This window comes from Trichosurus vulpecula, chromosome 2 (genome assembly GCF_011100635.1).
Source record: "Trichosurus vulpecula isolate mTriVul1 chromosome 2, mTriVul1.pri, whole genome shotgun sequence".
In the NCBI taxonomy this organism is placed as follows: domain Eukaryota; kingdom Metazoa; phylum Chordata; class Mammalia; order Diprotodontia; family Phalangeridae; genus Trichosurus; species Trichosurus vulpecula.
Window position 1 is genome coordinate 8,918,073 of NC_050574.1, and position 13,172 is coordinate 8,931,244.

Sequence of the window (13,172 nt, forward strand, 5' to 3'; positions counted from 1 at the left end):
TATCAGGGCTGGGAGGAAGCTTAGAACAGGGAATGTCAGAGCTGGGAGGGGTCTTAGAACAGGGAATGGCAGGGCTGGGAGGAAGCTTAGAACAGGGAATGGCAGGGCTGGGAGGAGTCTTAGAACAGAGAAGTCTGAGCTGAAGAGCTTCCCAGCCTCCTCGTTGTCCAGGCCAGGGGGGAGAAGCCTGGTACTTGCCTGAGCCTGGGGAGGTTCTGGCCCCAGCTGGGCCTTAGCGAGGTCTGCCCACCCCCCCCCCCCATTCAGGTGCTAATCCGCCATCTTCCCTTCTTCCACAGCCGTGTCAGCCTCTGAAACCACCTTTCCGAAGCAAAGATTTTCCCTCAAACTAGTGAGTTGTGACGTGGGCCCCAGCAGGGCTTGAGCTGCCTCAGCAGCCGACCCTCAGGTGACCAGGCAGGCAGCCAGACTCTGAGGCAGAGGGTGACCTCTGGCTTGGGGAGAAGCACCCACTGGGGGTCCTGGGGGCTGATGAGCTGCTCTAGAAGGCAGAGAGCTGGCCAGATCTGAGGCACCCCACACCCAGCAACCCAGCCTGGGCAGGAAGCTTACAGCCATGACCACCGAGGATGCCCCCCCTTAGGCCTCGCTTGGAGGCCTCTAGTGAAGGGGGAAGCAGCTAGAACAGTTCAGAAATATCTTCTTAGACTGAGCCCAAGCAGGCCTCTGCACTTTCTTCGTGCTCTGGCACCGCTAATTCCTCTGGTTTGGTGCTGACCTTTGGGATCTGGGAGAGAGCCAGCAGGCCCTCCACCCCAAGCCTTCTCTTCTCCAGACTAGGCATCCCGAGGTCCTTCCACGGCAGAGTCCCCAGGCCTGGAGCATCCTGGCTGGCCTCCTCTGGATGTGATCCCTGGCTGCCCCCAAAATGAACTGAGCCAGCTGGGGTCTGCCCAGGAGCAGATCCTTGTAGCCCCTGAATGATGGAGCTGGGGTCTGTGCGGCGGCCATGACTAGCCCTTCCCATGTTCTCCCCCTTCTTGTATCCCACAGCTAGGCCACACAATAGGCAGGAAGGGGAACAGCACTGAGGACTTCCCCAGCAAGATCAGGGCTGCTTCCAGATTACTCCCAGGGTGGGATTGTGGGAAAGAGCAGAAAAAGCAAGCTGGTAGGCCCTCAGAACGCCAGGTGTTGGAAGAGACCTTGGACATCACCTTGTCCAACCCCCTCATCTTACAAAGAAACTGAGGCATTTACCCAGGGCCCCAGTTTCTATGTTACGTGCAATGTCTTCACCAGACAGACATGGAAGGAGATCATCATGGGGAAGGCTAGGGGATTTCTGTGGTTGGAGAACTCTCATCATTTCAGAGGCTTGGTCCCAGATTGGAGGACAGCCACCCCTCAGACTTTGGAGCTTGTGGAAGGCCTGCTAGGAGGTAGCCTCTGCCGGTGCTTAGTCTTCATGGTCCAGCAAAGTGGAAGCTCCTAGTGGGCAGGGATGGTTCACTTCCCTTTTGTCTTTGAAACCCAGCCCCCTCTGGGGAGCATTGGCCGCTCACACAGTTGACTTCATTATGGAGTTTTGAGAGCTGGAAGGGACCCTAGAGGTCACCTCCTAGAACCCCAGCCCCAGGGATGAAGCTCCTTCATAACATCTGGATGGGAAGTTGTCAAGCCCCTGCTTGAATACTTGTGGTTATGAGTAACTCACTACCTTACAGAGCTGCCCAGCCATATCTGGGCAGCAATTGTCATCAGACTAGGGCCAAGTAGAATGACTAATTCCTGCTGCCTGGGACAGACCCTTCAGATACTTAAAGACAGCTATCATTGTCCCCAAACCTGAACATCCCCAGCTCTCCCACAGACCCTCAGAGTGCCCTGGCATCTCCTCCTCAGCCAGACAGCCCTGCCCTGGGCACATTTTATTAGCTTCTCAGCACCTCCCCTAAAGTGGGCACACAGATTTGTTAGGGTGGGAGCATTTCTTGTGGGTGGAAGGGCCAATGGCACGTCCCCTCACTACAAGCCTCAGGGGTCCTCCGGGCATTCCAGACAGATATCCTACCTCCCACGTGTCCACCTGCCCTATCCAAGTCAGCTACATCCTTCCTCTCTCTCTCTTTCTTTCTTTGTCTCTCTGTTTCTCTCTCTCTATCTCATTCTCTCCCCACCCCTCTCACGTTCCCCCCTTCCCTCCTCTCTCTCTTCCTCTATCTCAGTCTCTCTCTCTCTTTTTCTCTCTACAGGACTTGAAAAGTGGACGCCTCTTCCACGAACAGATCTTCTTCCAGAGAGCAGCGAAAGAGAAAGAAGGTGCCTCTGTAGAGAGAAAAGGAGAGGATTCAACCCTGTCTCCCCATTGGCCCTCCTGGGTGGTCCCTTTAGATCTCATGGCTAGCTTCTCTCAGGAAACCCCCTGATCTCAGCTAAGCCTTTAAAAAGCAATCTGATGACTCCCGTTCACACTAAGTTGTGAGCTCTCCTTAACTGGGCTCAGCTCTGAGGGACAGACTTTTGCAGCCTAGGACAGTGCAGGCTATGGGACCTGCCTGAGGGTGGGCTCATTGCTTGAGAGATGTAGGTAGGGCCAGGCGTGAGCACCGAGGCAGGAGGCTTTCCAGGCTTGGGAATGCTGACCTGTCCAGTATTCCCTGTGATCCCCACACCTAGCTTGGGAGGCAGGCAGGCAGTAGAAGTTCTGTTATTCCAGAAAACTGAGGCACATGGAGCTGGCATGTCTTGTTCAAGGTCAAAGAAGTAAGATTCTGGCTCAGGCCTTGTGACTCTGCCTTACCCTCCTGCCCTGGGGCCTACGAGGGAGCCATGTCCAGGTTCAGCAAAGAGAGGACAGGCCCGCAGGCTCCTCCCACCTAGCTGAGGTCCTGCCAGAGGGAAGGGGACGAGGGAGGCCCGAGCCTGGGCCAGGGCAGCAGTGTCAGCCCAAGTCAGGGCCTCTTTCTGTTCTCCCGCAGTGGACAGATGGAAGAAGTCACACTCGATTCCCTTCTTGGCCATCCCAGCTTGTGTCAGCTTTGGCCTGTACCAGGATACCCACAGGTGAGTGGGCATCCCAGCCCTTTTCTCTAGTTCTGCCTCCTTATTTCCCAGGGCTCCACTGATTGGCTCAGAGCAATGAGAACCAGTCAGGGCAGCCTTGGTTCTGCTCTTCATCCCAGCTGCCCTTATGTTCAAGGAGTATTTAGATGGGATGAACCTAAGAGAGATCGCTGAATTCCACCCCCTCGGTTTCCACTAGGGAAGCTGAAGGGACTGTCCAGGATGAGTTACTTTGTCCCTTACCCTTGGTGGCAGTTGTGGGCCAGCCAGAGGCCGTCTGAGAGCACCGCTCCTCTCCCCGTTGGCCCAGGGTGGTGTGGCTTTGGCCAGGTGCCATCCTCCTTCCCGTGCTGTTCCCGAGGGCGTTGTCGGCCCACACTTTTCCCTGCTTTGAGGTCCCAGCCTGGGGTATTTGAGCTCCTGTCACCCTCAGGTTCCTGGTGTTCCCTGACCTGGGAAGAAGCCTTCAGTCAGTTCTGGATGACCGCCCCAAGAACATTCTGACAGAGAAGACTGTGTTCCATCTCTTGTTCAGACTGGTATGTCGTACATAAGAACTTCCCATTGGGGAAGGAGTGGGCCGGACTTGAGCTCCAGAGCTGGCAGGGGCCTCAGAGGCCGAGTCCAACACCCTCATCTTACAGGTGGGGAAACTGAGGATGGGGGGCATGGATTCTCTGACAGTGTAGACTCCTGTAGTTGGCCAGCTAACCAACCTTCCCAGCCCATACAGCTGAGTGCAGAGTTGGACATGATCATAGGAGAGGTCATCTCGGCCAGTCTCCCAGCTGGCCCAGGACCCTGTCTGCCTCATAGACTCCTCAGATCAGAGTGAGGAGGCCCAGTGGGTTGGACCAGGTGAGCTCTAAGGCCCCTCCCGTGTTCCATGATCTCCGAGGACCCCTCCTCTGACCTTCTAATGTGGGTGGCCTTTCTGTAGCACAGAATGGCTGAGCTTGGAGGGGTCCCAGAGCTCACCAGCCCCCAGCTTGGCACAAAGAATGCCAGAATCTCAGGGTCAGAAGAAGTTCCAGAGGTCATGGAGGCCAACTTCCTATCCAGGGCAGAAGTCTCCCCTACAGTATGGGATCTTAGAGACCATCCCATCGAGCCTTCCAGAGCAGACTCTCTCGTAGGTGAGGTGACCATCCAGCCCCACCTGAAGACCTTCAGTGACATGGAACTCATTACTTCCCAAGCCCACGCTGCTCTAGGATAGTACAGAGATGATTACATACAAAATCACAGAAAGGCATGGGGTGGGAAGGAGGTGCATAGCCATCTGCAAATTCCTTGGCATGAGTGGTAATTCAGCAGGGAGATGGGGCCAAGGGAACAGCTCTGTCTGCAGACATAGAGGACAGCAGGCAAAGGCATGGAGACTGGAGAGTATGGGGGGGTCTAGGGCTCCACAGGGTGTCCATCTGGTATGGCTGGAGAAGAGGAATGAGCAAGAAGGCTAGAAAGGTGGGGGCCCCCAGACTGAGAAGGACCTTGAATGCCTCACAGCTGGAGAAGTTCAGAGGCCTCTCCACAGGTGATAGGAAGGTACCAGAAGGTTTTGAGCAGGGGAATGATGTGACCAGACCAATGTGTAAGAAGTTATTCTGGCTGAGGAGTGGTATGGACAGGGGAAGTAGGGAGTGGCAAGCCCTCCCAGGAGGTGACGGCTTTGGGATAGAGTGGAGATATGTTAGGGCAGGGGATGAAACAGTGAGAAGAGGAAGCGAAGCTGGGAAGGCTCCATCTGGGACCCGCAGGGCTGGCGGTACTGGCAGACCTTTCAGGCCGAGTTGGCTCCGTGGGCCAGCAGAGTCCTGGATGGCTCAGGGGTCCTGGGCAGCCCCGCTCCAGCGGCTGGAAGGAGAAATGGTGGAGCCGCTGCTCCCATTAGCTCAGAACCGAATGGAGGGAGAGGGCAGCCAGGCCGCTGCTTGGGCTGATCCAGGCCCTTCTTGTCTCCCCTCAGGTGGATGTGCTGGAGTTCATCCATGAGAGTGAGTACGTTCATGGGAACATTTCCGCAGAGAACATCTTTGTGAATCCGGACACAGCTGGCAAGGTAGCGTCCAGGCCATCCCAGAAGGTTGCAGATGGGATCCAGAACTGGAATCCCAGGCCCGAAGGGCGGTCGCCCTGCCATGGTCTGAGGGAGGTCACCCTCCTCCTGTGGCATGGGCCTGATAGGAGCCAGATTTTCCTTAAACTGAGCTCAAAACTACCCTTCTTCTGCTTCCCCTCATTGCTCCTGGTCCTGTCCTCTGGGTGGTGGTGGTTGTTCGGTCCTCTAAGGCTGTCTGACTCCATGTCCCCATTTGGGGTTTTCTTGGCAAAGATACTGAAGTGCTTTTCTATTTCCTTCTCCAGCTCATTTTACAGGTGAGAAAACTGAGGCAACCACGGTTAAGTGACTTGCCCAGGGTCACCCAGCTCATAAGTGTCTCAGGCTGGATATGAACTCAGGTCTTCCTGACCCCAGGCCCCGGTGCTCTGTGCACTGTGGTGTCCTCTGGGTGCAAGTGTTATAAGAGCAAACCTTCCTATGCCGAGAGCCCTGGGAATCTTGGAAGACCATTCTCTTGTCCCCACCCGGGCTGGCCTCCGCAGGTGCTTCAGCCGTTCCCCACGCAGCCTGTCTCCATTCCTTCCCACTCCTGAGTACTTGGCTCTCTATGGGGACAGTGAGAAGAGTCCAGGCCATGGAGCCCCAGCACGTGCTTTCAGATCTTCCTTCTGACCCTTAGTAGCTGGGTGATCTTGGACAAGTCACTCCCCTGCCTGCCCGTCAGCCTCCTCCTCCAGAAAACCAATGGGCTGGACTTGATAGCCTTGTGTCGTCTGACGTGTGGCCCTCTAGTGCCCTCCTGGAGCACTGTTCAGATGTAGCCTGGTGGGGGGACCATCAGCTTCCTGATTGCGGGCAGGTGGATTCTCGTCACCTCCCCGGGGGTCCTATTCACTCTTTGGGTCGCCATATCAGTCACCCAGCATTTATGAAGTGCCAGTTGGGCACCTGGCCCTGGTGAGGCTCTGGCAGTGAATGGACACTGACCAACCCAGAACTTTTCCAGACAGACCGTGTTCTGGCCACACCTGCCCCCATCTCGTACCGGAGACACTGGGTTTTCAAAAACAAGGTCTCATCTTACTAGATGTGGCTCAGTGTTCCAGCCAGTCTAGAGTTTTTCCAGTTTGGATTCAAGCATCTAGACAGTCAACAAGCAATTATTGAACGCCTGCTGTGTGCCATGCCTTGCCAATGAATGAATGAAAAAGTATTAAGTGTTTCCTAGGAGCGGCTTGGAATCAGGAAGACTCATCTTTGTGAGCTCAAATCTGGCCTTAGACACTGACTAGCTATGTGACCCTGGACAAGTCACTTCATTCTGTTTGCCTCAGTTTCCTCATCTGTAAAATGAGCTGGAGAAGGAAATGGCAAACCGCTCCAGGATCTCTGCTAAGAAAACCCCAAATGGGGTCACCAAGAGTCAGACTCCACTGAACAAATGACCGAACAAAGACAACAAATGGGCACCATACTTTGTGAAGTGCTGAGGACACAAATAGAAATGACAACACAATGCCTGCTCTCAAGGGGGAAGACGATGCGCACTTATCTGAACAGAGTGCTATTCTAAGGAAGGGCTCCGTCTCTGCTCTGGCCGTCCCCGTGCCTGGAACGCTGTCCTCCCCAGCTTCCTTTAAGTCCCAGCCAAAATCTCACCCTCGGCAGGAAGCCTTCCCCAACCCATCTGAATTCCTCTTCTTTCCCTCTTTAAATTATTTCTTAATTATCCTGTGTATACCTTGCTTTGTATATTTGTTCACATGTTGTCGTCCATGTTAGGCTGTAAGCTCCTAGAAGGCAGGGACTGTCTTTTGCCTCTTTTTGTATCCCCAGGGCCTAGCACAGTCCCTGACACACAGTAGACACTTAATACATGTTTATTGCTCGATGATTTCTTGAATCTGATAGCCAGGCAGTGTTTCAGACATGACTTTCAGGCAGTCCGGTAATTCTTAGATTCTCTCCCCTTGATCTGTTTTCCAGGTCAGTTCTTTTTATATGAAATGCCACCCATCTCCTTCTGTTATTTTCACCCTTTTCACTTTGTTTTAACATTTCTTGTTGTCTCATGGAATCATTAACTTCTTTTTGATTCATTCTAATTTTCAAGGTGTCTGTTAAATGGGTAAGGTTTATGCTAAATTCTTAATTCTCTTTCTAAAACTCTCACTTCTTTTCTAGTATCTTCCTCTTGTGCTCTTATTTCTTTTATAACCTTTCTTAACTCTTGCCTCATTTCTTCCTGGACTTTGAGTTGATCTTGTGGTCAAGCTTTGTTTTTGGTGGTTTGGAGTTATTCTCCCCTTACGGGTTTGTGTCTTGGCCATCCCTGGCAGCGTAATACATCTTCATCTCTTTTGGTTATTTCTCCTTCCAGCCTTATTTCCCAGATGGGTACTTTGTGTAAGGGCCTTAGGCTTTGTGCTTCTGGTGGAACTCTCATGGCTTTATATGGCTCTGGCCCATCTTATCTGGGCTCCTTCCATATGTTCTTTGGGCACTTGGTGCTGTGTTCTTCAAAGGTCACAGGGACAGTTCCAGGCAGAGAACTACAAATGTTCAGGGTTCTGTGTAGTCTGATAAGGTTTTGGGCTGATCATTGCCCTCTTGGGCTTTTAGACCCTGGTTTGTATCCAGACCATACAGCTGTGGACTTGCCCCAGGTGGTACCACAGTGGTTGGCCCTAGCTCCTGTCAGCTGTCTGGAAGGCTGAACAGGTTCAGAGTGACTGTGTGTAAGTGCCCTGCACTATGAAATCACGAGGCCAGACAAACAAGAAATGTGCCAGGCGCTGGCCGGGTGCTGTGGATACCCAGACAAAAATGAACCAGCTCCTACTCTCGAGAACCCCACATCCTGCTGGTTCTAATATTCTTTCTTATTCCAAGGGGCTGTTGCCCACGGTGAGGAAGCTGGAGAAGACCCTTGAGGGCCTTCTTTGCTCTGGGATGCTGTGTAGAATGACTCCTTGGACTGGGTAGGAGGGTGGAGTCTCTTTCATCTGTTAAGATTCTGTGGTGTTTAATCCTGGATTGGCTCTGAGTGCCCACGGCCTCCCATACCGTCTCTTCTAGGTCACCCTGGCTGGCTACAGCTTTGTGTTCAGATATTGCCCAGGGGGGAAACACGTGGCACTGGTGGAGCAGAAAAGATCCCCTCACCAAGGAACGCTTGAATTCATCAGCCTGGATCTGCACAAGGGGATAGGTAAGAAGCCTGGCGAGGAGAGGAGCCCACAGATTTCTGCCAGGGACTTCTTTCCACCTCCCGCCATCTTGGGCAGACTTGAGCCACAGAGAGTTGCTGGGATGGGTCCCTAATAATACAGTCTAATATTACCAGAGTCCCCAGAGCTTAGAATTCCAGGAGAGGGGCACAGTCTGAGGATAGGCGTGAATGTGGGCAAGTGAGAAGAATGTGTAACCCTGAACAAGTCACTTCTTCTCTGGGCTTCTGTTATGTGGCTTGGACAAGATCACAGAACCTTAGCGATGGAGAAGACCTCAGAGGCCACCTAGTCTAACCCATGCTTGAATAAGAAGTACTTTTATAGCAGCCACCAAGTAAGAGGAAGTCTCTTGCTCCTGACACAGCCCTTTGTGCTTGGAGATAACTCTGCCTCCTAGGAGGTTTTTACTGCAGCTTGTACCCACTGTTCCACCATGGTTCCATGTTCTAAGAAACCAATCTAATCCCTCTGTCCTTCATGTACTTGAAGAAAGCTAGCATATTCCCAATAAGTCTTTTTCTCCTCTCCCTTCTCTTCCCTTCTCCTCCTTTCTCCTCCCCTCTCCTCCTCTCTTCTCCCTTCTCTTCTCCCTTCTCTTCCCCTCCCATCTCCTCTCCTCTATTGTCCTCTCTTTCCCTCTGGACCTATAATTTCATCGCTTTGGGGAACTCTCATCCCTGACGTTGCTCAGCATCTTTCTTATAACTTGTAGCTTAGTGGGTTGCCAGGAACCATTGAAAGGTTGTGATATTTGCTTGTTATCACACTGGCGTGGGCCAGAGGCCGGACTCCGGTCATCCTAACTCCAAGGCTGGTTCTCTGTCTACTATCCCACACGGACTCCTGAGTCTTTTCTTCAGCCAACACCCGTCCTCGTTCCTTTCAGCTTTTCTTTATATGGTGTGATCTCAAAACCTTTCTTTCACCGCATTAGAATTTTTGGCCACCATACACCATCAAAGAAATTCTCCGTATCTTTTTCAGATTAACTAAACTAACTTTTTTTTTTGCCAGCTATGTTTGTTCCCATCTTGTACTTGTGAAAATGACTTCTTGGACCCCAGTGTTAAGCTTTACATTTATCCCTGTTAAATTTCTTTTTATTAGATTCTACCCCAGATTCTAACCTGTCAAGATCTTTTTGGATCCCAGTTCTCCCATTTGGCTTGTTTGCTTTCCCTCCCAGCGTTGTGTCTTCTGCAGATTTGATAAACATGCTGTCTATGCCTTTGTCCAAATTATTTAAAAAATATTAAGTAGCGCTGGGCAAGGCTCAGCTCCCTTGTGCATTCCACCGTGGGCCTTGCACGTTGACATCTGATCATTATTGATCCAGCCATTCAGCCCCTGGCCAAACCACCCACTTGTCTCTCTTCATCTTTTCCACAAGAATGAAATGAAGGTATTTGTCCAATGCTTTGCTAAAATCTACGTAAACTACATATGCAGAAGCCGCACGATCTGTGAGTCTTAGTACCCTGTCTAAAAGGAAATGAGGTTAGTCTGCCAGGCTTCTAGGCCCAGCCTTGGTGTCTCTCAGTGACCTCCTCTTCCCTCCTTCCTACCCAGCCATTTAACAAGACAGTCTGGAAACTTCCCGGCAAGCAAAGTTAAGCTCCTTAGCTTCTCATTTGGAGGACTCCATCTTCTTCCTGTTTTTGAAACTTGGGCCTTTCCTCTGCTGTCCATTCTGCTCTTCTGTGCCTTCTGCACAGCCTGTGGTCCTAGATCAGGAGATGATGCCCCACTCTGCCTTTCAGACCACAGAATGGAATGGAGAGAGTGCTTACAGAATGTGCTGGCCAAAAAGTGCATTCAGGCCCCAGCTCTGGCTTTGGGCCAGCTCAGCCTAAGCCCCTGCTTCTCAGGGTCCTCATTTGTGGAATAGAGGTAATGATCTTGTCCTGTTGGCCTCTCCCCAGACCCCTCCCGCCGCAGTGACATGCAGGCCCTTGGGTATTGTCTCCTGAAGTGGCTCTACGGGGCCCTGCCCTGGACCAATCAGCTTCCTGATGCCCAGGCAGTCATGAGGCAGAAGGAGAGGTAAGCTACAGAAAGAATTACCAACGTGCCCTGTGGGACACAAGTCCCTCTGTTGATGGAGAAGGTGCTCAGGACCCTGTGGAATGGAGGGGACTAGAAACAAGGTGAGTCTGACTTGATGGGAAGCCACATATGTGATGACACCTCAGAGAGGCAAAGGGCTTCAGAGAAGACCGTAAAATTGTTTAGCCTAAGAAGGACTTACCCCAGAACATGGAGCGTCAGAGTAGGACTCAGAACCCAGAACGTCAGTGCTGGAGGCAGCCTGGAGGCATAAAGGTCAGAACTGGAGGGTGCAGTGAGAAATTAGAACAGCAGTTTTCAAATGGGATTTTATCAGTAGATGCAGATAATGCCTCTTAGTAAAATTCAATATTGGGGCAGCTAGGTGGTGCAGTGAGTAGGGCACCGGCCCTGGAGTCAGGAAGACCTGAGTTCAAATCCAGTCTCAGACACTTGACACACTTACTAGCTGTGTGACCTTGAGCAAGTCACTTAACCCCAATTGCCTTCCCTTTTCCCCTCCAAAAAATGAACAAAAAAAGTAAAATTCAATATCCATATGTGTGTGTGTGTATGTGTGTGTGTGTATAGATATATATATATATAGTCACACATACACACACACACATATATATATATACATATTAAGCCACTAAAAAGCAAAGTAATGGAAAGTTGTTCCAAAAAGCATTTCGAGATCAAGAGTTTTATGAAGTAGAGAGAAACATTAGAACAAGGCATCTTAACTAGTCTGTGAATTTGTTTTTCTTTAGTGTATTGTGATTGCTGCATTTCAGTGGAATTGGTTTCCCTTGTAATCTTTTGCATTTTAGTTTATACACTTAAAACACTTTATTTATACACGTAAATGCCTCTGATGAGTGTGTGTATCTCCCTGTTTGAGGCCTCACCTGAGGTTGGTAATCAGAAGGTTGTTGAATAGTCTGTGCCTTCATTATGACTTTTAAGAAATTTTGTACAATTTCAGAATATGTGTGAGATCCATCTTGTTGGAGAAATGGTAAATGCCTCTTGGCCATGCTGGAATATGGAGTGGGGTGGACAGCCTGGAAAGCTGGTCCTTTTGGTGTTTATATGTCTTGGACAGACACTACAGATGGACAGAGAGCTGGGCCCAGAACGGGAGAGGAGGATGAGGATGGGAGAGGAGGAGGAGGACATATTAAGCGCCAGTCAGTGTATGCCCAGCCCAACGCTAGGTGCTGGGGCTACAGATAGAGAAAGGAAGATGGTCTCCTCTCAAGGCATACTCAGAGGCCCCTGAAGTGGGGCAGATGGTGTATAAGAGAGCTCATGAAGTTGCAGGGCAGATGCAAAGCCCCAGAAGTGCCCCCAAATCAGCACCAGGGCTGATGCCAAGGCCCAGGGTCTATGAGAAGTCTAGATGCCAGTGCCTGGGGGTCTGAAGGGGATGGAAGCAAAGTCAATGGCAGGGCCCAGCAGACCTTACATACCTAGAAAGATTAGAATTATTGACGGCCATCTCATAGCATTTGGGAAGTCTCAGTGTTTTTGATGACCCCACGTTTCTCCCTGAAACAAAGGCCCATCTTGTTAACATCAGCATTCTTCTGATGATTCTGTATGCTTGGCGAGTCATAGGCCACCATGGTCTCTGGAACATTATTTACCGATGACCCAAAGGGCAATAGGGAAACACTCGGTGGGCACAGGGAGGCTGCAGTATGCTTCTTATGAGTAACTATATGGGAAAAACAGCTTACAGGATATCAGAGATCCACATACCTGGAGAAGGAAGGAGCTATGTCATTTAGCAACAGCCCATGTGCTCCTTTGTTAACTGCACAGTGTCAGGAAGTATAAAAGAGGCTTGCAGCACATGGTGTGGATGGCCCTGGAGCACAGGAGGATACAGCCAAGGGTCACATGGAAGAGAAGGCATGGATAGATGGATGGATGGGTGGGTAGATGCATGAATGCATGGATGGATGGGTGGATGCATCCATGGATGGATATATGGATGCATGAATTGGGGGGGAGGCATGGCATGGATGGATGGATAGGTGGGTCCCAGGCTGCACTGTCAGAGGGAGTATCATCATCAGCAAGATCACAGACCCACTGGACTCTTAGAGTGAACATTCATAAAGAGAAGCTAAAACTAAGACTATCTCTACCTGCAGACAATATGATGGTTTATTTAGAAAACCCAAGTGAATCAACAGAAAAGTTAATCAAGCTCTTAGATACCTCACTATAATCACAGGCTCTCAGATAAACCCAGAAAAATCATTTCTGCATGCCATCAACATAAACAAACTGTTAAGAGGAGAAAAATCATATAAAATTAGCATACATGGAAATTAGCATATATGTAGATACAGGCCTTATAAAGAGACAACCTAAAAATAATAGCACCTCCTTCCCAGGGTTGTTGAGAGGAGCACCATAAGAAATAATATTTGTAAAGCACTTTGCAAAGCTTAAAGCGCTCCCTAAATGCCAGCCAGCAGAAAACAATTTTATAGGAAAAAAGGCCTAATTTATGAAGAGCTCTTCGGAGCACATGGTTAAGCTAATATAAAGATGGCGATACTGCCCTTTTAACGTAATTGCATATTTAATCAAAATATGAATGGCATACTTAATAGAACTGGATAAAATAATACAAAAATTCATAGGAAGAACAAGGGAGATTGTAGACAACATAATGGACAAGCCTATAGTGCTTTAAGGCTTGAAGGAGCTTTGGCTTTATCTGAGGCCCTGGCAGAATGTCGGAGCTGGGAAGGGAACTTAGAGCATTGAATGTCAGTAGT

At 50.4% G+C, this 13,172-nt stretch overlaps 2 protein-coding genes across 2 annotated transcripts in view; both read left to right on the forward strand.

The window, feature by feature from the left end:
* LOC118837563 (zinc finger protein 420-like) overlaps window positions 1-13,172 on the forward strand; it is a 218,041-nt gene that overhangs the window by 79,359 nt on the left and 125,510 nt on the right. The window lies entirely within an intron of this gene.
* Window positions 1-13,172, forward strand: part of VRK3 (VRK serine/threonine kinase 3) — a 28,483-nt gene that overhangs the window by 11,690 nt on the left and 3,621 nt on the right. Inside the window, exons 5-11 of the mRNA XM_036744530.1 lie at window positions 300-352; window positions 2,217-2,283; window positions 2,943-3,027; window positions 3,461-3,566; window positions 4,997-5,089; window positions 8,171-8,303; window positions 10,248-10,368. Of these exons, the coding sequence (XP_036600425.1) occupies window positions 300-352; window positions 2,217-2,283; window positions 2,943-3,027; window positions 3,461-3,566; window positions 4,997-5,089; window positions 8,171-8,303; window positions 10,248-10,368 (658 nt within the window). The remainder of the gene's footprint in view (window positions 1-299; window positions 353-2,216; window positions 2,284-2,942; window positions 3,028-3,460; window positions 3,567-4,996; window positions 5,090-8,170; window positions 8,304-10,247; window positions 10,369-13,172) is intronic.